At 43.0% G+C, this 26,549-nt stretch overlaps 1 protein-coding gene across 1 annotated transcript in view; it reads left to right on the plus strand.

The window, feature by feature from the left end:
- The first annotated feature begins 10,559 nt into the window (after positions 1-10,559).
- Positions 10,560-26,549, plus strand: part of Ddx43 (DEAD-box helicase 43) — a 31,604-nt gene continuing 15,614 nt past the window's right edge. The window contains exons 1-5 of the mRNA XM_057768600.1: positions 10,560-10,815; positions 18,325-18,380; positions 20,415-20,541; positions 22,523-22,654; positions 24,730-24,811. Coding sequence (XP_057624583.1) covers positions 10,560-10,815; positions 18,325-18,380; positions 20,415-20,541; positions 22,523-22,654; positions 24,730-24,811 — 653 coding nt within the window. The remainder of the gene's footprint in view (positions 10,816-18,324; positions 18,381-20,414; positions 20,542-22,522; positions 22,655-24,729; positions 24,812-26,549) is intronic.

A 26,549-nucleotide genomic window follows, 5' to 3' on the forward strand; every position in this document is an offset into this window, starting at 1 on the left:
ATTTTTATCCTTTATCAAAGTCCACACAAAGTTTCTCAAAGGGAAAGACATCAATATTGGTGATGCCTTTAAATTTTTATTTTAAATTGAATATTTAATTTTCAATATTTAAAATTGAAAGTAAAAAGATGCTGGAGAATTGTGGTCTGCAATGTTGAAATGCTAGAACTTTGTTAAGCAGCAATGCTCACCATATAGTCCACACTAATGGCTACTTACAATTTCCACTCTTTTTTTTTTTTAGATTTATTTATTTATTATGTATACAGTGTTCTGTCTGTCTGTATGCTTGCTGGCCAGAAGAGGGCACCAGATCTCATTCCAGACTGCTGTGAGCCACCATGTGGTTGCTGGGAATTGAACTCAGGACCTCTGGAAGAGCAGGCAGTGCTCTTAACCTCTGAGCCATCTCTCCAGCCCACAATTTCTACTCTTCAGTAATTTATTATTATGTACAGCACAGGATGAGTGGATCAACATAGGTACATCTAATGCCTGATATTAAATTCATTTCCTTAGTAAAGCATAAAAATTTCCAAGAATGAAATGTTTTATTAATGACAAATACAGGGTCGGCCTATGTGAATCAGTTGAGAAGACGCAGTGAAGGCAAGACAGGAGTAGAAGGGAGTGTTCATTTTACAGGCTTTCAAAGAGATCACAGGACATGGCGGAATTCTGCCATTTAACCAAAATATTCATTTTAGATTTATTTATTTCTGTATTCATTTATTTATTGAGACAGAGTCTTCATATGTAACCTTGACTGTCTTGGAGCTCACTCTGTAAAGGACTAACATAGATCCACTTGCCTCTACCTCTGGCATGCTGGGATTAAAAGTGTACACTTTCACAACCACCCCTATTTTAGATTTTTCTTTTTGGTTAGGCTTTATTTTTATGTGTATGGTGTCTGTCTGTATGTACACCTGTGCACCACATTCATGTCTGTTGCCTGTGGAAACCAGGAGACAGCATCATATCTATTGGAACTGGAGTTATAGATGGTTTATGAGCCATTGTGTGGGTGCTGGGAATTGAACTCAGGTCCTCTGGAATAGCAGCCATTGCTCTTAACAGCTGAGCCATCCCTGTAGCCCCATATTTTTTTTTTTGGTTGCTGTTGTTTGAGACAGGGTTCCTCTGTGTAGCTCTGGCTGTCCAGCTCTGTAGACCAGGCTGGCCTCGAACTCACAAAGACCCAGCGGCTTCTACTCCATAGTGTTGGGATTAAAGGCATGCACCAGGCCCCAGATTTTTTTAAATTACATATATGTGTGTGTGCATAAAAGTGCAGATGCCCTTAGAGGGCAGAAGAGGGCACAGATTTCCCGGAGCTGCAGCTAGGGGCAGTTGTAAGCTCCCTGATATAGTTGTGGTATCTGAAATATCGTCCTCTGGAAAGGCAGGAAGCATTCTTAGCCTCTGAGCCATCTCTCCAGGCCCTCAAATCAAACACAGATTCTTTCCAATTGCCTTAGGTGTCCATTACATAGTCAGCCAAAAAATATGTTCATTTCCCTTCAGGTCATCGCTTTTTCTTCTCTTTCCCTGTTTTACCAGACCAGCAATACAATCATGTTTGTACTTCAAGTACATGCATTAACTCTAACTGTATAGACTAAGTCTGTATAACTTTATCCATATCAACCCAAAAGCCCAAGGGAACTGGAAAATGGTACTTTGAGCTGACAATTATTGTTTTCCTAGAGTCACCTCAGAAGGAGCAGCATACAGTGGCAATGACAGCAAAAGACGCCCTTTTTCTTTGCTAGGAAGGTTATTTTCATGATTCCAATGTTTTAGTGGATAACACATTTGAATAGTAAAAATCTTTGTGTGTACCATACAGTGTTTACTTATGAAGAAGAGGGCATAGAACGCTACCCGCTCATCCCTGATGCCAGTGTGCCATGGAGGCCTTTCCTCATTGCACTGGGGGTAATTTTCACTCAAAAGGTGACATATCTACTCCAAGTTTCTCTTTTTATGAAAGTGTCACCTCAGCTATCTTCCACAGGGGTCTTCTACCCTTCATGGAGCCTTAGCATGTTCTCCTAAAGCAATGTAACAGACACTTCATATGGCCAATATGATAGCTTTGAGGGACTGAGATATTTGAAGAATGAGCCTCAGTGAAAATTCTTGGGCTATGGAGGCCTCCCTGAAGGAGGGATTAATCGCCCAAGATCAGGTTATTATGAAAACTCTCTGGCATGTTATGACATAACTTAGGTAACCCTCACTCTAAGCCTGATAAGGTTGCCTGGCCTGGTCACTGAATCAGAGAACATGTAAAAAATAAATAATTTATTTACCAAAGACCTAGCTCCAAGTCTTTTGGGATAGCAAGACATAATACACTAATTCTGAGTCGTTCACTTGACAACTGTTCTTTTTTGTTTTGTTTTGTTTTGTTTTGTTTTGCTTGAGACAGGGTCTCACTATGTAGTCCTGGCCGGCATGAAACTTGTTGTGGAGACCAGGCTGGCCTCTCACTCATAGAGATGTCCCTTATTCTGCCATATAAGTGCTGAGGTTAAAAGATGCAACATCACACTCAGTAGCTTATCCAGTCTTGTCCATCATAGTCATCAGAAACCTGAGTGAATGAATAAAACAAAGACCTATGCAAACAAAGTATGACCTGGACCACATTGTTTCCTTTTCACCAAATTGCAGGACCCATCAGCAAAGAGGAGGTGCAGTATGGAATCCGGAATCACTTTCTAGTAACACTCATTAGACTCATTAGATAAGGTTGTGTAAATTTGATCTGGTTGTCGTCTTACTGTGATCTGAGCCACTCCTGGGAATGAAGACTAGGATTTTTTTTCCTAAGTAGTTAATTATACCCATGAGCCTACAGCGCCTGCACTGAGCTGCAATCTCCTATGACGGTTCAGGATTTTGTACTTTGGGATGTGTCTATATCTGCGTTTCTTCCAGGTACTTATCCCAGTAACATGACCCAATGGCAAAGGACAAATTTCTTTTCTTTTCTTTTCCTTTTTTTTTTTTTTTTTTCCCCGAGACAGGGTTTCTCTGTAGCTTTGGTGCCTGTCCTGGAACTAGCTCTTGTAGACCAGGCTGGTCTCAAACTTACAGAGATCCGCCTGCCTCTGCCTCCCGAGTGCTGGCATTAAAGGCGTGTGCCACCACCGCCCAGCCAAATTTCTTTTCTTTTCTTTCTTTCTTTCTTTCTTTCTTTCTTTCTTTCTTTCTTTCTTTCTTTCTTTCTTTCTTCCTTCCTTCCTTCCTTCCTTCCTTCCTTCCTTCCTTCCTTCCTTTTTTTTTTTTTTGACAGGGTTTCTCTGTATAGCTTTAGGTGTCCTGGAACTTGCTCTGTAGACCAGGTTGGCTTCGAACTCAGAGATCTACCAGCCTTTGCCTCCTGAGTCCTGGGATTAAATACATGAACCACCACTGCCTGGCAATGAAAAATTTCTGATTGAAAAAAAAAAATAGATGTCAGGCTTTGCCTCCATAACTGACTTCAGGATGGTGTCTTTATTTCCTTGCAAACCTCTGCAAAGCTGAGGAAAGCAAAGCCCAGCAGGAGGTGGTCAAGTTCTCTACCTGTGGAGGGCAAGACATCTTTCCAAGAGTGATGCTCTAACATCACACCGCGAAGGGATCTCTAGTCGCTGTGGAAGACTCCCAGCTTTCCAGAGTAGACCTGGAAGAATTCAGAGCTACAGAGATCACAAACATTGTCATGACTGCAGCAGTGGTCAAAAATCCAAGAGCCTGTGTTCATCTGTCTGCAGACATGCACAAGTTGAAAGATAGGAAATCCATGTGATTCTGTTTAGATCACAGATTCAGAAATTGAGTCGAACTAGTGAAACGTAGCGGAGTGCAAAATGATTATAGTTCTAGACATGACTCATCCCAGGAAGCCCTGGTACAGTGCTCATCAGACCACATCACCACAAGAACACAGAACCACACGGTTTCAAGTTTACTAAGGGCTCCCATCACTGTCTGGGTATTGATCTATGCTCATTCATAAATTTAAGGATACACTGGAAAGGCAAGTCAGAATGACAAAATATTCTTCTGCTCACTGGGGTGAGTCTCAGGGTTGGCTTGTGATTGTGTGTCTAGGGAGTCAAAGCCATCAATTTTATGTAGTTAGCAAGGAGGAGTATCACTGGGTATCATTGTTTCAGAAAGGCCTGCATCAGGTGGTGTCTACATGTTCAGGGCTTAGCCATGGAGTTTTAGTTACGAGAAGGAAGGGCAGGTAGGGATGTAGGTCAGATAGGATAGTGCTTCCCTAGCATGTCCAAAGCTCTGCCTTTTCTCCCTCAGGACTACATTAAACTGCTGCTGGAGGCACAGAGGTGTAATTTCAGCCTTTGGGAGGTTGAGGTGTGAAGGTCATAAGTTTAAGGTCATTCTTTTGTCTACAGACCCATTTATGGGCAGCCTAATTTAATGATCTCTTAGAAACGCTCTCAAAAAGGGGGAGGCGTTAGCATCCTGGCTACTGTCCTGGTATAGGTAGCGGGATGAAAGAGTTCCTAAAGGTTTCTTGGAGGTGGATGGGAGAGGAGGAAAGATGATCTCTCAGGGTTAGTGCCGCCACTCCCTTCACCTTAGCCAGGCTGAGTCCAGACTACCAAGGCATTTACTGCAGCCCCTGAACCCAGAAGCAGTATGTAGAGGCCCACTTCATTAGCCAAAGAACTGGGCCGATTTTCCTGCCAGTTCATGTTGAAAGCCAGGGTTGGTCATCTGTTGTAATATGAGCGGCGGGGCTGCGTCCCTGGCACCCGGCCGCCCGCATGGCTTATGCCCCAAAATAATTATACAGAAACTGTATTTTTTAAAACATTGTCTGGCCCATTAGTTTTAGCCTCTTATTGGCTAGCTCTTACATATTGATCTAACCCATTTTTAATATTTTGTGTAGCACCACGAGTTGGCTTACCAGGAAAGATCTTAACCTGCCTCTGTCTGGAGTGGGAGAATCATGGCGACTCCCTGACTTGGCTTCTTTTTTTCAGCATTTTGTTTTGTTTACTCTGCCTATCTAAATTTTACCCTATCAGAGGCCAAGCAAAGGGGAAATGATGGAGGTCGCTGCTCTGCAACTGTATCGTGGCCTGGAATGGGGGAAGGGAAAGCGAGCAAGGAGCGCACTGTGAAAGCTAGCAGGCAATGCTTGCCCAATCGCACTTCCTGAGCTCCGGTAACTAGCTTGCTCGCAAAGGCTGGGAAAGATGGAGCTTGCGCCCCCCCTGTGCCGGGGCGGGGGCAAAATAGCCCGATGTTGGACGCCAGTCATCTGATGTGACAGCTAGTTAAAATGAGTTGGAGACTATTCCATCATGTGGGACATGTAGGCACCAGTCTCCTCCCAGTATGGCAATCAGAAACACTCAAGAGAGAGACAACTAATCATGCAAAGATATGGATGGTAGAGGAAGTCTACTCTCTTGTGCTAACCAGTATTCCTCAAATGACTCAATTTTGAGACAACTCCTCCTTTTGAGTCAGGGAATCTGCTCACGATGACATGAAAGTAAGTTGCATGTACCCAGAGATGAAAAGGAAAAGGGACAGCAGGCTTCTTGTCTGCTCACCACAGTGAAGGTGATACCATGTGTTCTGCATGCACTGTACAGTGCTGTGCTCAGACAAAGCATGGAGAGTCTGCATGCACTGTACAGTGCTGTGCTCAGACAAAGCATGGAGAGTCTGCATGCACTGTACAGTGCTGTGCTCAGACAAAGCATGGAGAGTAAGCAACGGTCTGTACTGGTCTGGAGAGGCAAAGAGATAGAGACAGAGAGACAGGCAGAGAAGTAGAAATAGAGAAAGAAAAGAAGAGATAGGAGGTGGGCAAGGCCCACCTTTAAAACGAGAACACAGGGAATGTGCACAGGAGGAGCTCTTAAGTGGCTGCAGCCTGTCTGGACCTCAAGGGCAGGCCAGTACAGGTGCCTAAATACTAACACTCAGACCACACCTTCTTGGGTGAATGAAAGAACAGGAAAGGTCTCTATGAGGACAAGGAGATGAATGTGCAGGCTCGGTTGCACTTCCTATTTTTTGTTTGTTTGCTTGCTTTTCAAGACAGGGTTTCTCTGTAGTTTTGGAATCTGTCCTGGAACTAGTAGACCAGGCTGGCCTTGAACTCACAAAGATCCACCTGCCTCTGCCTCCCAAGAGCTGGCATTAAAGGCATGCGCCACCACCACCCGGCTTTTTTTTTTTTTTAATTTTTTCAGTCACATTTCTAAAAAAATTTTTATTTATTTATTATGTACACAGTATTTGGCCTGCATGTATGCCTGCAGGCCAGAAAAGGACACCAGATCTCATTATAGATGGTTGTGAGCCACCAAGTGATTTCTGGGAATTGAATTCAGGACCTCTGGAAAAGCAGCCAATGCTCTTAATCACTGAGCCATCTCTCCAGCCCCACACTTCCTCTTTCAATGACATAATGATGCCAACAGTGCTGCCTGTAGTTTCAAAGGCTTTGCTTCTAGCTGTAATCTCGAGATATTCTTTGCCAGAACACCCTCTCTTCCTGCCTCTGCCACATCTACAAGCTTTGGTTATTTGGTTATTATTAGTCGCAACTCTGCTTGGAATTGTGCCCATGGAGCGTTGTACTCATTTGGAGCTGTTGACATAGAGGGAATCAGCTACAGGGTACAGTTCTCTCAGGACACTGCGTTAAACTAGAGACAGTTCTTACAGAAGATCCTCGCTCTCTCTCTTTTATGACTTACAGAAATCACCTTCATGGTCCTCTCTTCCCTGTTTAGTCCCACTTCAGAGGGTAATTCCCAGGGTGGATGACAGATTGGCTGCTTAGTTGGGTTCATGCAAGAGATTCAGTGTCCGGAGAAGCCTATGAGCCAGAAGAAAGCTAAAGTTAATCTCGTAGGATTCTGTGTAGCATCACACGCTATAGGCAGGAAAGGGGTTGCCACTCTCTCTACTGACTTTCTTGCAGAAGTGAAGTAAGTAGAAGCATGGGAACTACATATCAAGTGCTGACAATCTGGGTAGGTAACTGCATTCTAAGCCTGTTCTGTCAGGTTGTAACTTCTACTTGGGATATGCCCAGTGGGTAGGTAAGGACAAGGACGGAATAGATATTTGATTGTGACCTCATGTGCATGTGGTCCTTGCCCTAAGATAACTTACAGGGAAGCAGAGGTAGAAGCCTAAGGTTCATCTTGTAGCCTATGGGTATGAGGAGGTACCTAGACTTTCAGACTCAGTTTTGTCCCTATCTCAAGCACCCTTGTTTAAAGCAAGATGCAGAGGGTGGGTTTGGAGTTCATTAAACTCACTTTCCATGTTCTTACATCTATGGGCATGAACATGTGGGTATGGCTTCTCCTGTGATCTCTCTCACATTGATCTAATAGCCCATGTCCGAACCCTGAACCTTATATTCTTTTCTTATTGCTGTTTTTCTGTTTTATTTTGTTTTGTTTTGAGACAGGGTTTCTCTATAGCTTTGGAGCCTGTCCTGGAACTCACTCTGTAGACCAGGCTGGCCTTGAACTCAGCTGGATTAAAGGTGTGTGCCACCACCACCTGGTAGAACCCTACATCCTTGACCTGTCTTGTTATATCACTATTTTAGGGCTGTCTGTGGTCTGCCTCTCCTTTAAAGACTCTGGGACTCCTGTGTCATCTATTCAGCATAGTTCCAACATATCTTACCCTTCATGGGTGGAGGGGGGGCTGATTTTTATAATCTGAGGAGTCCATTTCTCCCAAATGTCTTTTCCCTGGAACTTTTCAGAAGGACAAGGGCCTGTGCTTACCAAAGTGAGTCTCCTCTGTTGCATTCACTTTCTGTGCAGCAGGATTTAGGCCATATTTGTAGATTTAACATGTTTAGTTTGTCCTCTGTAATCTCATGGGCTTCTGCTTTTGAGCAGTGTGTCCCACAGAGACCCAGGAGCCATCTGCACCCCAACACTCTCTAGTCATACTTTTCCTGACTACCTCTTACCCATACGCTTTTCCATCCTCTTCCTCCTGCTCCTTCCTTTGTTGGCTCTGTCTATTTTATGGAGGGCTAGACATCTAATCCCCCCGCTACCTTGTTCCTGACCCTGAATCCTGGGCCAGACTGTCCTCAGAAGTTTATCTAGTGTGTTTTCCCAGCCTCAGTCCTGAGTGTTCTAGGTCTCTGTGTATACAATTTTATGTATCTCCCGGTGAAAAAAACGGTCCCACTCTCTCTATCACAAAGCTTATCTATCACGCAGACACAACACCAAAGGTACTGATAATCAGTACAATTCTTAGAGACAACAGACCCAGAAAAATGGACATTTGAGTCTTTGTAGGTCATGTGATTCAGTCCTGTTATTTGGTAAACAGAGGTAAAAGGCTGCTGTTGACAAGCAGGTCAATTTTGTTATATGTATTTTTGCTCTTGTTTAAGGTATTATGTTTGTGCAACTCATTTAAAAATGTAATATAACCAGGCGGTGGTGGCGCACGCCTTTAATCCCAGCACTTGGGAGGCAGAGGCAGGCGGATCTCTGTGAGTTCGAGACCAGCCTGGTCTACAAGAGCTAGTTCCAGGACAGGCTCCAAAACCACAGAGAAACCCTGTCTCGAAAAACCAAAAAAAATAAAAATAAAAAAAATTAAAAAAAAACCAAAAAAATGTAATATATAGTTAAGAAATAAAAATTAATAGAAGGTCATTTATAATAGTCAAACTTGTAGTCATGTTAGTTAGGTTTTCTAGATGTACAGAGATATATTTCAGATTGATAGGCATCCTTCAAATCTTTCAAAGATGTACAGAATATGATATTTAAAATGCTTTAGAAACTTAGGACTTTTTGTGACAATGAGACTCATCTGCTCCTGGCAGCACCAATCTACTTCAAGAGGATGATGGGCATCGAAGAGGCTTTTTATGGAATTTGCTAGTCATTTGGGCAAGAAACTATTCTTGTCTGAACTGCTTGATGATATGCTGTATGAATTGGACATCAGGACCCACAGAAAAGTGACTACTGAATTTGCCTATTGAAAGAGGCAAGACATTCTGCGGGACACAGAAGAAAGTGACTGACAAACTGCCAGTATAGGTGAAACAGTCTTTGAAATTTCCTGCTTCATGGAAAAGGCCTGGATACTATGAATCTTTGAAGGCATCTGAAGACAGATGCCCCAACATTACAGAAGAACTTTGGGTGACTGTCCAGGCAGCAAAATGTCTATCAATTCTAAAGTTTTTTTTTTTTTTTTTTTTTTTTTTTTTTTTTTTTTTGGTTTTTCGAGACAGGGTTTCTCTGTGGCTTTGGAGCCTGTCCTGGAACTAGCTCTGTAGACCAGGCTGGTCTCGAACTCACAGAGATCCTCCTGCCTCTGCCTCCCGAGTGCTGGGATTAAAGGCGTGCACCACCATCGCCCAGCTTTCAATTCTAAAGTTTTGGAAGTTGCTTATGATTCACTTCCTGTGTACTTAGGTAATGCTATATTCTTCTTTGAAGACAGATAGTTACAGTTTTCTTTAGTTATGATAAAAGATCAATTAGATATGATAAAAATAGATGATAGTGCCGAGCAGTGGTGGCACACGCCTTTAATCCCAGCAAAGTCATTTCTAAAGGCTGCTAACTACCCATTTCAGATTAAGGATCAGATACTGTAGGGACATTCAAGACTTGCTCTGCTCCTCATGTCTTCTTGAACTCCTTATCCATACCCCATTCTGTGCTGTTGCTATATCTGGGTATGATGGCAGTGATCTGTAATCCCAGCACTTGAGCCCCTGAAAGGAGGATTAAGTCTAGCTTCAGGAACCTAATACTATAGTTAATTGTATGTAATTATTTCGCCTAGGATGGACCCGATCCTACACTTTTCCCCCTGTCCCTACAAGCACAGTGCTAAGATTCTAAGTGTCCTCTGAGGGATGGTTGACCCTCTGAGACATGTTCAGACAATTTGAGGATCCCAATCCCAGCAGAGACGCTGTGGTTTAGCCCAGACCTGAAGGAGTGTATCCAGCTCCAGAATCCTTGCAAAGCGAGATGTGCTTCAGCCTTGCCTCTAGTCTTTTACTTATATTAGCAATTGGAGATTGTACATAGAGTCTTCTATGGTAGGGAAGCGCCCCACACCTGAGCTGTATCCCCAAAGCTTTGATCAGTTTATTTTCGTTTTAAAGAGTCTTACTAAATTGCCAGGCTGACCTTAAATCCATTGTCGCACAGACCCTCCTGCCCCAGATCTTAAGCCTGCACCATCAGTCCGGCTTGAACGTGAATTTCGAGGCACGGTTGAGATCGTGTCCCAGGCTCAAAGGTGCGACGTCCTCAGGCTGGCTGACACCAGGAGACTTACAGGTCCAGGCGGCCGCGTGACTGTGAGCGCGGATTGGCCAGGCCGGGCAGGCCCCGCCCCCGAGGCGCGGCGACCAATGAGCGCGCCGAGGACTGGCGGGCGAGCTCGCGGGCGGCAGCAGAGCTTCTCCGACGCCGCGGCCTGTGCTGCAGAGTCGGGGGGAAACGACGTGCGACGTGCGACGCGCGGCTCTCCTGAGAGCCATGTCTAGGCGGGAGTCCGCAGCCAACGCTTCCTCTTCGAGCGTTGCTCCCCGGCGAAGCTCGGCGGGGTCCCGCAGCGCCGGTCGAACGGCGGCGGAGGAACCTAACCGGAGGGGCCGGGTCGGCAGCAGCAGAGGGGCTGCCGGCGGCTTGAGAGAGCCAGCGGGTGCCACCGCCGAGGCCACGGCCTCCGCCAGCCGCCGCGAACCGCCGCTCTGCTTCGGGGTGAAGAACGACGTGGTGGGCGCGGTGATAGGTGAGCGCGGGTGGGCGGCGGGAGCAGCGCGGGACGCGGTTCTGGGGCGGCCGGCGGGGTGTGCGGGAGAGAACCTCCTGGGAGACTCGCGCGGGGTCCGCGGTGAAGCTGGGTGCCCTCGAGGGTGAGCCCAGAGGGTGCGGTAGTGACAAGCCAGAGCCTGGGCTTTGCCATAGTTTAGCTTAAGGTGAACTGAACTGCGGAAAGCTGCACCGGGGAGTCCTAGGATTGCAATGTTCAGGTTTTCCGAGATGCATGAACAGTGTTGGGGATGTTTCCCTCTGGCGTTAATTCCTAGCTCCAGTTACAGTTTTTTGTTCCCTGGGTCCTTGGAGTTAATATTTTTAGTTCTAAAAACCTGCGTTGTAGCATATTTATCGTATTTTTAAGGCTGTTTACTGGAGTAGACAGATTCCGTTTCCAAGGTTCATGCTCGAAGAATCTGAACAAGAATCCCAGTATTTGAACAGGATCCTCACCAGAGAGCCAATAGGGTTTTTTGTTTGTTTTTGTTTTTTTGGAAACAGGGTTTCTCTGTAGCTTTGGAGTCTGTCCTGGAACTAGCTCTTGTGGATCAGGCTGGCCTTGAACCCCCAAGTGCTGGGATTAACGGCGTGTGCCGCCACTGCCCGGCTTCTTCACTCTCTTTTCCTTCCTGTTGGTGCTCAGGATTGAACCCAGAGCTTCATAAAGGTTAAGCAAATACTTTCCCCTTAATCAGCTACCCAGCCTCACCTTATTTTTGTATTTAAAAATAAATATATAGCTCAGTATTAATGATAAATGGAAGATTGTATCCCAGCTCTCCCATGATTAGAACTATGCCATTTCTCAACTCACTTTTCCTTGTTCTTGGACCTCTGCATCGATTTTCTGTGCTGCTGGAGCATTTTATTTTAGATCCTCAAGTAGAATCAAGACACTGTAGTTTGAGATGGGGGCTCACTGTGCTGAAATAATGCCCACAATCATCATTTGTTTCTCAGTATCTGACAGAATTTCCTTAAGACAGAAAGTTAACTCCATATTATATGTCTCTTCCACTGTTGTGGTTATTCACTATCCCTTAGTGATGTTTGAGTTGCTTCCAGTTTTTCACTCTCATGAGTAGCACCTCTGTGAGCACAGCAGTGGAGATAATCGCCACCATGCTTCTAGTTCTTATTACATGTGTGCTCAGACGTGGCAATTGCTGGATTAGATCGCAGGGTTTTTTTGTTTGTTTGTTTTCCAATTTGTCCAAATCCTTATCAAACACGTGATTTGTTTTAAATAATAGCCATCCTAGTGGTAGTGATATGGGTCCATGGAGCCTAGCATGCACAAAGCTCTTGGTTCAATACCAAGTACTGCTGATTATTATGTTTTTTTTTTTTTCAAGACAGGGTTTCTCTGTAGCTTTGGAGCCTGTCCTGGAACTAGCTCTTGTAGACCAGACTGGCCTCTAACTCACAGAGATCCGCCTGCCTCTGCCTCCCAAGTGCTGGGATAAAGGTGTGCGCCACCACCGCCCAGCTGCTAATTACCTTTTTTAAAGAGAAGGATAAAGTTGGACATGGTGATGTAGGTCTTCAACCCCAGCCCTCTGGAGGTAGAAGCACTTCTGGTCTATATATCAAGATCAGGCAGGTTGACACTATATAGTGAGACCCTGTGTGATAGCTATTCGTGGTTGTCAACTTGACTATATCTGAAATGAAGTGAAGTACAGAATGGAGGGCACACTTGTGATCCAGATCTTGAGACAGGAGGGACCACAACTTCTGCTGGAGTCCTATGTAAAGACAATGCAAGAAGGAAGTGTTCCTTCTTTGCCTGCTTGTCCGAGCCTTGCAATGGAGCCTACCTCTTTGGGATTCCCGCATATTCCACAGAAGACCAGTTGAGACACCCAGCCTTATTTCCATTCACAGTTGACCTTTCTCCAGTTCTTCCCCAGAGGGACCTACAGCCTTTTATAAGGATAACTGTACATTAGGAGAAAGGAAACAACTTTCCGGGATTGCTTGGATACTGGTTCTGAATTGACACTGATTCCCGGAGATCTCAAGGAATATTGTGGCCCTCCCATTAAAGTAGGGAATTATGGAGGTCAGGTAACTAATGGAGTTTTGGCTGGTGTCCAACTCATAATCGTTCCCTGAACTCATCTGGTGGTTATATTTCCCCAGTTTCAGAATGTATAATTAGGATTGATATAGTTAGAAGTTGGCAGAATTCTCATATTGGTTCCCTGACCTGTGGAGTGATGGCTATTATGTGTGGAAGGGTTAGAGTTGCCTCTGTTAAAGAAAATAGTGAACCAAATACAATATTGCATCCCTGAAGGAACTGCAGAAATTAATGCCACCGTCAGGAACATGAAAGATGCATCAGTGTTGGCTCCCACACATCTATCTCTGTTGAAGGAGCTGCGGGCCTCTTCCCACAGCCTAGCTCCCTGGTCGCCTAGCTAGCTTATGCCCCAAAATAACGACACACAAATTGTATTCTTTTAAACACTGCTTGACCCATTTCTGTTCATATGTGTAGCACCCCAAGGTGCGCTTACCGGGAAGATTCTAGCCTACGTCCATCCTGGGTCGGAGCTTCATCGCGTCTGCTCTGGAGAGGAGAGCATGGCGTCTGTCTCTCAGAGGAGCTGCCCTGCATCTGAGCTCACTTCCTCTTCCTCCCAGCATTCTATTCTGTTTACTCCACCCACCTAAAGGCTGGCCAATCAAATGGGCCAAGGCAGTTTCTTTATTAGCCAATGACCTTCCTCTATCATTTCCCCTTTTCTGTTTAAAAAAAAAAAAGGAAGGCTTTAACTTTAACATAGCAAAATTACATATAACAAAACAGTTATCAAGCAAGAATTACAGTTACAATATTTATATCTATTTTATCTTTTATCATAACAATGGAAAACTATAACTATAACTATCTATCTATTCTTCAAGTCCATCAAAGACTCCAGAAGAATACAGTATTACCTAAGCAAACAAAAAGTAAGCAACTTCTAAACTCTAGAAATGACAGAGACATCTTGCTGCCTGAACAGTCACCCAAAGTTCCTCTGTACCGTTGGGGCATCAATCTTCAGCCTTCAGGCCCATAGTATCCAGCAGACTTTTCCATGAAGCAGGAAATTTCAAAGGCAGTTCAGTCACTATCTGCTGTGTCCTACAGAATGTCTCGCAGACTCTTTCATAAATCAGGAGCCCCGAAAGATCATCTCACCTTTAGGCAAGTTCAGCAGTCCTCTCTCTGCAGGTTCTCTGTGTCCAGTTTATACAATAGTCCAGGCAAGAGCAGTTTCTTGCTCAAATGGCTATCAAACTCCATAAGGCGCCTCTTCGATGCCCATCTTCTTTCTCCTTGAAGCAGATTGGTGCTGCCAGGAGCAGACGTGTCTCATTGTCATAAAAAACTCTAAGCTATTAAAACACTTAAAATGCCATATTTTATAATCTTTGAAAGATATGAAGAATGCCTATCTAAAATATATCTATGTGCATCTAGAAAATCTAACATGACTACAAACTTGACTATTATAGATAACTATTCATTAACAACTTATATACATAACATTTTTACATGAGCTACACAATCACAATACCTTAATCAATATCAGAAATACATATACATATAACAAAATTGACCTTAAATTTAAATCACTAAAGCAAAATCCATATCAATGCAAATTATTCATACCTATATCATATCCCCCTTTAAATGTAAAAGAACATTTATAAACAATATTTGGGAATATGGACGTAGTTATTTCTCTCCAAACTGCTTCCTGCTGAATGGGGGCACTGTTATTCGGGTCTTTTATGGGATAACCTGTCTGCTAGGTTCATCTCAGTCGGCAGCTGAGCAGAGTAATTTTCTGAAGGTGTTCACAGCAACCTTTCAGGAGGGCGTGGTCTATCATACCATATTGAAATAGAAGAAATCCACGGGGTTTCATCCGCTGTGAAAACAAAAGAAGAAACTCTTTTCCAAAGTATCATATCCTTAGATCCAAATTCTGAAGTCAAGGTATTTTGAAAATATCTATCTTGGATTAGTTCAGCAGCATTTATAAACAAATATCTTTTAGCATCTGTTGCTCCTTCCTCAGCATTCAAACAATTCAAACAGAGCATAATAGTATATAGTATCAAGATTCTCTGTGTATTTTCCATCTTTGTGCAGCTTTATTTTAACTCTATTTTGTTTATTTTTATTTTTGTTTTATATTCTCTGTATATATCTGTCCTGGAATAACTCTGTAGACCAGACTGTCTTTGACTCTCAGAGATGTGTCTGTCTCTGCCTCCCAGGCATTGGGATTAAAGGCGTGTGCTACCACACCTTGAAGTCACAGAGGTCAATCTCCCTCTGTCTCCTAAGTGTTGGGATTAAAGGTGTGTACTACCACACCCAACTACTTTCTTCCTTCCTTTCTTTTAGCCTGCATATATTTTTTACACACTGTAAATCATTTAGAAATTTTCTTTTGTTTTGTTTTTGAGTCTCTCTTTACTGCATATCTCTCTTTTTTTTATCTGACCACATGAGCCTTCAAATTACTGAGCAATATGGGTAGGATTAAAGCCATGGCTTTGCCAGCTAAATCCAGCCCATTCCTTAGCTTTACAGCCTCATGGCAGAGGTACCGGCTGTAGCCATGTTTATCACCACAACTCTGTGGTGTTTCAAGGTCCTTGCTAGCAAACAAGCTACAACACTCAAATGCTCTCTCTGTAGCTGACCTCCTGCCTCAAACAGTCAGAGTTTGCCCTGGCAGGACGACCCAGAAAGACGGCATTTTTAAACAGCACATTTTTTCCTGCTACGGCTGAAAACCGAAAAGCATGCGTTCAGCTTTTATCAATACCATTTAAGTGTTTCGTGGCAGGACCTCTTAAGAGAGCTGCAAGTTTTTGCAGCTGAAGCTGAGTCAGGAAGCCTCTCTTAGATGAGAGCACTTGCTTGCCTCTAGCAAGCAGAGCAGACCCGAGAAACTGTTGCTACCAAGAAAACATGCTTTACTCTATTCTTTCCCAAGCTTTCTCAGGCTTTCTGTAGGTTCAGTGCCCCATGTCTGGGCGCCATTTTAACTCTCCTATCTGGCCAGTGCAGAAGACAGATGGGTTGTGGAGAGTGACAACTGACTATCAAAAACTCGATCAGGTAGTAACTCCAGTTGCAGCGGCTGTACCAGATGTAAGAGTGTCCTTACTTGAGCAAATTAACACATCTGGTAGGTACATGGTATGATCTAGCAAATGCCTTTTCCTCGGTACCTGACTGTAAGGACCACCAAAAACAATTTGCTTTCAGTTGACAAGGGCAACAGTATACCTTTACAGTTTTTTTTCTGCTCTGTGTCATAATTTAGAAAATATCTTGCCAGCCTGGTCTACAAGAGCTAGTTCCAGGACAGGCTCCAAAACCACAGAGAAACCCTGTCTCGAAAAAACAAAACAAAAAAAAAAACAAAAAAACAAATAAAAAAAAGAAAAAGAAAAAAAGAAAATATCTTGATCATTTGTTTGTCTCTTCCACAAAATATCAATCTGGTGTACTATATTTATGACATTATGCTTATTGGATCGAATGAACAGGAGGTAGCAACCACTTTGATAACATATATGCATATCAGAGGATGGGAAATAAATCCAACCAGAATTCAAGGGCCTTCTACCTCAGTGAAATTCTTTTTTTGTTGTTGTTGTTGTTGTTGATTTTTCGAGACAGGGTTTCTCCGTAGCTTTTTTGGTTCCTGTCCTGGAACTAGCTCATGTAGACCAGGCTGGCCTCGAACTCACAGAGATCTGCCTGCCTCTGTCTCCCGAGTACTGGGATTAAAGGCGTGCGCCACCACCGCCCGGCCCTCAGTGAAATTCTTAGGAGTCCAGTGGTATGGGGGCATGCAGAGATATTCCTTCTAAGGTGAAGGATAAATTATTGAAGCTGTCCCTTCCCACCACCAAGCACAATGTTTACTGGGCCTCTTCAGATTCTGAAGACAGCACATTCCTCACTTGGGTGTGCTACTCTGTCCCATACTAAAGTGACTTGGAAAACTGCTAGCTTTGTGTTGGTCCTGGAACAAGAGAAGTCTCCTCAACAGGTCCAGGCTGCAGTTCAGGCTGCTCTACCTCTTGGACCATATGATCCAGCAAGACCTATGATACTTGAGGTGTCAGTGGCCAATAAGGATGCTGCTTGTACCTTTGACAAGTCCCTCTAGATGAATCACAGAAGACCTTTGGGATTTTGGAGCAAGGCTCAACCATCATCTGCATATTCTTCTCCCTTTAAAAGAGGGATATTGGTCTACTATTGGGTCTTAGTGTAAACTGAATGTTTGACAGTGGGCCACCAAGTCAAGTAGGACTTGCATAGAAACAGTTTATTATCAAATGGAAGTGGTATATACAAGATTGGGCCCAAGCAAATCCTCAAGGTACAAGCAAGCCAGTAAGTAGCTCCTCTCCATAGCCTCTGCATCAGCTCCTGCCTCCTGATACCAGCCCTGCTTGAGTTCCTGTTCTGACTTCCTCCAATGATTGACTATGATCTGGAAGCATTAACCAAATAACCCTTTTCTCTAACTTGCTTTTTGGTCATGGTGTTTTATCACAACAATAGAAATCCTAACTAGGAAACCATGTTTTTAAAATTAACAAAATCTTTTTAAAACAAAAAAAGAAGGCAATCTTTTTGTGATTATAGTCTGTTTCACTCTTAAGAGATGCTGAACACTTTATAGACTTAAATGTTTCTGAAGAACATCTGTTCAAATCCCTCACCCTTCGAATTTGCAGGGATTATAACCAGGGTCTTAGGTATGCTACTCAGGCAGGTGCTATACCACTCAGCTGTACTCCATCCTCCTTTGCTAGATGTGGTGGCTCAGTGCTTGAAATGCCTCTACTTAGGAGGCAAAGCAGGAGGATTGCCTTGCGTTTAAGGCCAGTTGGGGATGCTTTGTGAGTCATTGTCTTAAAACACAAACAAACAAAACACACACACACAAAATCCTGAATTTTGCTATTGTTAACAGTGTCTCCAATTTCTTTACATTGTTTTCAATGCAGTTTGGATCCAATTTCTGTATTGCTGGAATAGACTCTTTTTGCCTTCATCTCAGTGAAAGATGCCGTCTACTATGCTCACAATGTGAAATATCTGCTAAATGTCATGATGCACACCTTTAATCCCAGCACTCGGGAGGCAGAGGCAGGCGGATCTCTGTGAGTCTGAGGCCAGCCTAGTCTACAAAGAGAGTTCTAGGACAGCCTGGGCTGTTAAACAGAGAAACCCTGTCTCAGATAAATAAATAAACAAACAAACAAACAAACAAACAACAAATATGAAATGTCAGCCTCTGCCCCCTTCGAAAAGAGAGAATATTTCCTGCACCCTAAGAACCTGCCCTGGAATGATCTGAGGACGAGCCACACAAAGGCCTTTGAGGAACTACATAGATTTCAGTTCATAATCATAGATTTCTTTATTTTTTTTAAACAGGTCGTGGTGGGTCAAAAATTAGAGAAATCCAAAATACAACAAACACTAGAATACAGGTAAGTGATTTGTGTTCTTGACCCCTGAGAGCGTAGCTCTTCATAAGGAGCCCCTGACTAGCATCTGCTTTGTGCTTAACATGGTGAAGTGAGCAGCCGGGGCTCTTCATGTTCTTAATCGTACTGACAGTGAAAGGTGCCACTAAACTCTCAGGCCGAGAAAGCAACCCTTGTCTTCTGCAGAGTCTTGTCTCTACCCTGTATTTTGCAGGCGGATGCCATGGTTTTCATTTCCCTTAGTTGTCCAGCTTTCTTCTAGTCTCCTCACCATTCCCCACTAGTCAGAGGAGTCCCCTAAAATATAGTCATATAGTTCCTTTTCTGCATAAGAACCTTTGGTGGTTCTCTAGTCTTTGATTTTTTTTTTTAACTATTTAGTTGGGGTACTGGGGACTGGACCCACAGTCTCATGTGTATTCTAGGCAAGCATTCTACCACAGAAAAACATATCAGACCCTTTATTTTTTATTATATTTATTTGTGAGTGTGTACATATGTGTGCATTAGTATACTAGCACCTGTGACATGTGGAGGTCAGAGAGGAGCATTCAGGAGTCGGTTCTCTTTCAGTATGTGGTTCTTAGAGATCTAGCTCAGGTCACTGGGCCACCGAACCATCTCACCAGCCCAATCCAAGGTCTCAATTTTCAGCACAGATTGGCCTGGAACATGGTGTTTAGTTCAGACTGGCCCTATAACTCCAGAGTCTCCTGTCCTTCAGCCCATGAATGGTGGAATTACATGTGTACACTACCCGCAGCAGCTAAGAACTAAGCCTGGTAATCCCAGACTCCTTGGCATAGTCCACTTGGCCTGGCATATTTGAAGACTGCCATATACTTCCTCACATTGTCACCCTGTAGTTGTCTCTTTCTAGGAAACTTCTGCTGAGCTTCAGATGAGCCAAGTTATGACATCCTCCCAGCATCTTATAATGGCTTCATTTAGCACTTAACACAGAGTTGTTTATATCTGTAAACCCTGGAGTTGACAAACATTGAATAACCAGCCAAGAAAGACAACACTTGACGTAGAGTAGTTTTCAAGATAAATATTGATGAGTACATTTAAATATGTCATTTGCTAGCCCTGGTGCTGTGGGCTATAAACCCATTTGCTCAGGAAGATCACAAGTTCAAGGCCTGCCTGGGCTACAGTGTGAGTTCATAGCCAACCCCGGGTAAATTAGCATGACTCTGTCTCAAAATACAAAGTGGACCGGGACAGGCACCAAAGCTACAGAGAGACCCTGTCTCGAAAAACCAAAAAAAAAAAAAAAAAAAAAAAAAAAAAAAAAAAAAAAAAAAAAAAAAAATACAAAGTGGAAAGAGGGCTGGGAGATAGTTCCCTGGCCTGTGTGAAGCTCTTGATTCAGTCCTCAGTGGTGTAATAAATTGTATTCTATCCTAGTTCTCATTACCCTAGCCTTGAAAACCTAAATCTGCACGACAGTGGTGATGCACACTTTTAATCCCAGCACTCAGGAGACAAGGGCAGGCCGCTCTCTGAGTTGAAGGCTGACCTGGTCTACAGAGTGAATTCCAGGGCAACCAGGGCTACACAGAGAAACCCTGTCTCAAAAAAACTAAACTAAAAGCAAAACTAACTCTATCATTGCATACATGTAATACTTAGAGAATCCTTTTATTTTAAATTTATTTTTTATGTGGGGGGGAGCACAAACACCAGAGGGTTGTGTGTGGCATTCAGAAAAATCTTACAGAATTGGTTCTCTCCCATCTTCAGTGGGATCCAGAGATTGAACTGAAAGTCAGGCTTTGGGAGCGAGTTTGTTTGACTGCTGAGCCATCTGGGCAGCCCCTGTATTGTTTATTTTTCCCTCTACCAGTGTGTTCTGAATTTAAGTTTACAGATTGTCATTGTTACCCATCAGGACACATAGGATCCCGGTCAAACTGGGTATGGAATAGTAGCAAGACCATGTTTATATTCTTTCTTACTGTTTGAAGTAGAGTAATTATTAGGCTTGATGAGGAGACTTCAATCTCACCTTTGTTTCTTCCTTTTATCTAGGTAATAAAAGGAAGTCCTGAGGCAGAAATCAAAATTTTTGGTAATAAAGCCATGCAAACAAAAGCAAAAACAGTGATAGATAATGTTGTTAAAAAACAACAAAATTACATTCCAGGGCACAAAGTTGGTAAGTAATCTTTACACGCTTAAGTGCTTTAGTTTATTGTTGTTATTGCTGTTGTTATTGAGACAGATTCTCACTATGTAGCCTTTGGCTGGTCTGGAACTCTTTGTAGACCAAGCTGGCCTTGAACCCATAAAGATCTGCCTGCCTTTGCCTCCCACGTGCTGGGATTAAAGGCATATACCACCATGCCCAGCTGCTCTGGATATTTTTTAATTTTATTTAATTTTATTTATTCTTCTCTGATATATTACATCCCAACCACAGTTTTCCCTCCCTCCTCTCTTCCCAGGCCCTTCTCATACCTCCCCTCTCCCTCCGATCCACTCCTCCTTCATTTCCCTTAAAGAAAAAAGCAGGCGTCCCATGGATATCAACCAAACATGGTATAACAAGTTACAATATGACTAGGTACAAACCTTCATATTAGGGCTGACAGACAACTCAGCGGGGAAAAAGGGCCCCAAAAGCAGACAAAAGAGTCAGAGACAGCTCCCACTCCCACTGTTAGGAGTCCCACAAGAACTCCAAGCTACATAACTGTAACATGTATGCAGAGGACCTAGGTCAGACCCTTACAGACTCCCTGATGGCTTCAGTCTCTGTGAGCCCCCTGTGAGCCCTGGTTGGTTATGTGGGCTATGTTCTTCTGATGTCCTTGACCCCTCTGACTCCTATAGTCCCTCTTTCCCTCTTCTGTGGGATTCCCTGAGCTCCACCTAATGTTTTGGCCCTGGGTCTTCTCCCATCAGTTACTGAATGAAGCCTCTCTGGTGACGGTTATACTAGGCTCCAGTCTATAAGTATAGCAGAATATCATTAGGAATTATTTCATTGATTTTTTTTTCCCTGTCGTATTTTAAAGATACTTTTTACCATTATTTTTTATTGGTTTTATTCTCTTCTGTGATGCGGAGTCTCCATATGTAGGACAAGGTGATCTCAAACTCATAATCCATTCACCTCAGCCTCTGGAGAAATGGGAATACAAATGCGCTTCACCATACCTGGTTCTTTTTTAGTGTTATAAACATCATACTTGATTCCTTTCCTCAGGCAAGGCTTTAGATGTTCCAGATCTACACATTTTTTTCAATAAAGGGCTAGATTACTTTGGCTTTTTTAAATTACATAATGTCAGTAAAGGTGCTTGCCACCAAGAATAACAAACTGACCTGAGTTCTATCCCCAGAACGCATATAGTAGAAAGGGAAAACTACTTCCTACATGTTGTCCTGTGACTTGTACCCCATGGCATATTCAGGGACATGTGAGTGCACACATATACACACACACACTGTAAAAATAAGCAAAAATAAATGGATGTAAAAAACATACATAATACCTATGGCTACTTAACTGTTACGGTTTAATCTAGTTTTACTTTTAGCCATAGGTAAGTTAAAATGAGAGAACTCTTTAATGCATACTTTAGTATTAAGGGTAAAGATTGGTCCTGTGTGTGTGTGCTCTGACTTGTGTTCAGAGGCCGGCCGTAGATCTGAGTGCTCTCCACCTATTTTAGATAGGGTCTTTGATCTGAATGCAGACCTTACTGACTGAGCTACTCGAGCTAGCCAGCCTGCTCTAGAGAACCTCTGTGTCTACCTCCCTAGTTCTGTGATCCAGGAGGACCTCCATGCCCACTTGGAATAGACATGGGGGCTGGGGATCCAGATCTGAAACAGACATGGGACTGGGGATCCAGATCTAGAACAGACATGGGGCTGGGGATCCAGATCTGGAGCAGACATGGGGGCTGGGGATCCAGATCTGGAACAGACATGGGGCTGGGGATCCAGATCTGATCCTCATGCTTGCTTTGTGTTTACACAGAACCATCTCCCTAGACCCTGGAAATTACAGATTTCTTTACATTTCAAATATTAATATCCTCATATAAGTAAACACAAAAATATTGCATTGGGGATTTTGTGCTGTCAGGATTTGCTTCAAAGCTAATTTTGTAAAAATCTTTTAACAGATACTATTGAAGTCCAACCTTCTGTTGGAGCAGATACCAGCACATTTGACAGTGTAACAGAAGATCAGCCATTGATAGATTGGGACCAAATTCGAGAAGATGCTTTGAAGTGGGAAAAGAAAAAGTGGGCAGGTCAGTGCTGTATCCTACCATTTGTAGGCAGTGATGCTATTTCTTTACTGAAGTTCATGTCTTCTGTAACCCAGCTTCTTAACCTGTGAGTCAAGACCCATGTAGGATCATGTAACTGAATTTAAGGGTCATGAAAAATGTGGCAACAGTACAAGGTTTCTGGACACTCAGTGACCAAACATTAATTCAAAGTCAGAAGCATAATAGATCTGAAGCGTTTTGGGCCGTGCTCACGTGTGTCACAGCGCAGGCAGCCTTCACCATAGCCTCGGTTTGGATATGCGCTCTGCATTTACACATAGACGGTGCATTCCATCCCACCGCAACTTACTCTCACACACAGATGTTTGTATACACACTCACACATACTTCATATATACACAAAAATAATACACTATTAATAAATTAATCAAAGTGTTAGTGACTATATCATCATGTGGGCCTGAACCTCTACATGTTATGTTTTTAGGCAGTTGATGTGCTATGGGGCACTGTGTAAGGATTTAAGCTTAGAAGAGGTGCTTTTACATCCTCAGGGGCTGCAGAGCCACAACAGAGCTTGTCACATAAGCAGCAGGACCAAGTTCAGATCTCCAACACCACATATAGAGCAAGATGGGTGCTGATCGTCTGTAATCTCATGGCTTGGGGAATGGAGACAAGTAGATCCTAAGAGTTCACTGGCCAGCCAGTCTAGCCAGTTGGTGAGCTTCAAATTCAATGAGAGTGCAACTAAGGAGGACACCCACCGTCATTCTCTGGCTTGCACATGCACACATATATGCATGCATGCATACAAACATACATACATGCATATACTATGCTCACACAAAGAGAGACTCAGACAAACAGAGACAACCTCAGAAAATTGAGGATTTATATTTAAGGCCAAAATGTATGGGTGCTGGGAATTTGTGGATCAGTGGTAGAGAAAGTTTTTGAACAAGAAGGTCTGGGTTTGGTTGTCAACATTACAAAAATAAGCGCTAATGGTGTGGACCTGAAGAGATGGCTTGATTAAGAGTGTATGTACTGCTCTTGCAGAAGACAGGAGTTTGGTTCCTAAGAATCAGCTCCAGGGGGAATTCAGTGCCGTGACCTGCAAGCCACATTCACATGCCCACATGCAGACACACATTCATCCACATAATAAAAGTATCCTTTATTCCCAGCACACAGGAGGCAAAGGCAGGCAGATCTCTTACATTCATCCACATAATAAAGTACCCTTTATTCCCAGCACATGGGAGGCAAAGGCAGGCAGATCTCTTACATTAAGGCCAGCCAGAGCTGCATAATGAAATTTTGTCTCCAAAACTAAATAAATAAATCTGAAAGATTTTAAACTAATGTTATGGACCTTTGAAGAAAAATTAAAATTAATCTAAAATGTTTTAAAGCAAATTCATCTGTTGCAGTAAGTTGGGCTTCTTTAAAAATCATGCTCTCCAGCCAGGCCCAGTGTTATACATTTTAATCCCAGCATTCAGAGTGTATGAAGAAGGCAGAGGCAGGTGGATCTCTTGTTAATTTGAAGTTAACCTGGTCTACATAGTGAGCTCCAGGACAGTCAGAGCTACACAGTGAGACCTGCATAGAAAAAAAATCATGCTTTCTTTTCCTTTAATGTAAAAGATTCCTTCCTGGAGGCTGTAGATATGCCTGAATGGTTAAGGATACCTGCTGCTCTGGCAGAGAACCCTAGTTTAATTCCCAGCACACTTGTTGGGTGACTCACAACTGCCAACGGACCTAAATGCCTTTTCTGGCCACCACGGGCTCCTATACACATGGCATACATCCACAGAGACATGTATACACATATATAATAAGTAACAAAATACAAATATTTTTAAAAAGATTCCTTCCTGAGTGAAAAAATATAGTTGAAAGAGAAACCAAAAGGAGATCTTTTAGACTGACATAAGTCTAGACAGCAACATGTGGAACTATCAAAAACTGTATGCATAGAGAACTTAATATTATTCTAGTTTGAAATCTGTAGTTTTGAATAAGTGTTAGTAAATGTACATTCTCGTTTTTTATCTAAGTTTGGATTGTCATCTTTGTCCCAGATTTACCTCCAATTAAGAAAAACTTTTACATAGAATCAGCAACGACCAGCTCAATGTCAAAAGTGCAGATAGACAACTGGAGGTGGGTAGTTGTTTTACTTTTTTTTTTTTTTTTTTTTTTTTTTTTTTTTGGTTTTTCGAGACAGGGTTTCTCTGTGGTTTTGGAGCCTGTCCTGGAACTAGCTCTTGTAGACCAGGCTGGTCTCGAACTCACAAGAGATCCGCCTGCCTCTGCCTCCTAAGTGCTGGGAGGGTAGTTGTTTCATTATGTCAGTGTTCTTAGGTTCTTACTATTGACTTGTAAGGATGTTGAATGGTTGTATTCCCAACACCATTCCCAACTTTCATGTTTGCTCGACTGAAACCTTGGCTACATCTTACATGACGAGTTTTAGAGCAGTGTTGTCAAATACTACAGTGGAGCATGGTGGCACATGCCTGTAATCCCAGCACCCAGGAGGCAGAGGTAGGAGAATCATGAGTTCAAGATCAGCAAGACTGTCACAAACAACAACAAATGTCCAGTTGTGATGATGGAAGCTGGTCTGTTTGTGTCTCAGAGGCCATAGATAGCACCTGAACACTTACTGTGGTTCTTATAGCCGAGGAACTAAATGCAATGCTGGGGATGTAACAGTCAACCTCAAACTGCATGATAGTGACCCCATAGATTATAACGTACCTGAAGAAGTACTATTTTGAAGTGATTGTAGCTGCAATAAACAATGCAGTACATTATTCACATGTATGTGGTGACATGACGGTGGTAAACTAAAGCTATGCTCGTCAGAGTATACTATGTTTACGTACAGCTTATAAAACTTTATGCTGGGGCTAGAGAGGTGGCTCAATGGTTAAGAGCACTGACTGCTCTTCCAGAGGACCCGGGTTCAATTCCCAGCACCCACATGGCAGCTCACAACTGTCTGAAGATCCAGTTGCAGGGGATCTGATACCTTCACACCAATGCACATAAAATAAAGTTAAATAAACCATTAAAAAAACAAAAAAAGCCGGGCGATGGTGGCGCACGCCTTTAATCCCAGCACTCGGGAGGCAGAGGCAGGCGGATCTCTGTGAGTTCGAGACCAGCCTGGTCTACAGAGCTAGTTCCAGGACAGGCTCCAAAGCCACAGAGAAACCCCGTCTCGAAAAACCAAAAAAAAAAAAAAAAAAAAAACCTTTATGCTGAGAATAGACAACTGCTACTAGTTTATATATTTGCTATACTTTTATTATTATTTTAAAGTATATGCATTCTGACAAAAGTATACTAGGGCTGGAGGTACGTCTCAATAGTAGAGTACGTGCCTGGCATGTGCAATACTCTGCATTTGGTCCTCCCTACCCCACCCTCGCCAAATGAAAAAAATTCTAGGACTGAGGATAGAGCTCAATTGGTAGAATGATTGCCTAGCATGCACAAAACCCTAAGTTTGGTTCCTAGTATCATGACAGCAAGATGGCACATGCCTGCAATCCCAGCCCTCTCGATAAAGGCAAGGATCAGAAGTTGAAGATCATCCTTGTCTATATAATGAGATTGATAACAGTCTGGAATACAAATCCCCGTCTCAAAGAAAATAAGAGCTGCTGTATGTCACATTATCCTCCTGCCTCTACTTTCCTTATGATGAGATTATAAGTGTGTACCATTATGCATTTGAGGCCAATGTTCTACAACTTAGCTATATCCGCAGCTAACAGTGAAAAGGTGAAAAGCTTTTAAAAATTGTTTTTTAATATGGTAATTTCTTTTGTAATGAATCCCATTGCTTTTTAATTACACTTATATATGTGTGTATGTGTGCATACATACA

This window comes from Chionomys nivalis, chromosome 4, assembly GCF_950005125.1.
Source record: "Chionomys nivalis chromosome 4, mChiNiv1.1, whole genome shotgun sequence".
NCBI classification, from domain to species: domain Eukaryota; kingdom Metazoa; phylum Chordata; class Mammalia; order Rodentia; family Cricetidae; genus Chionomys; species Chionomys nivalis.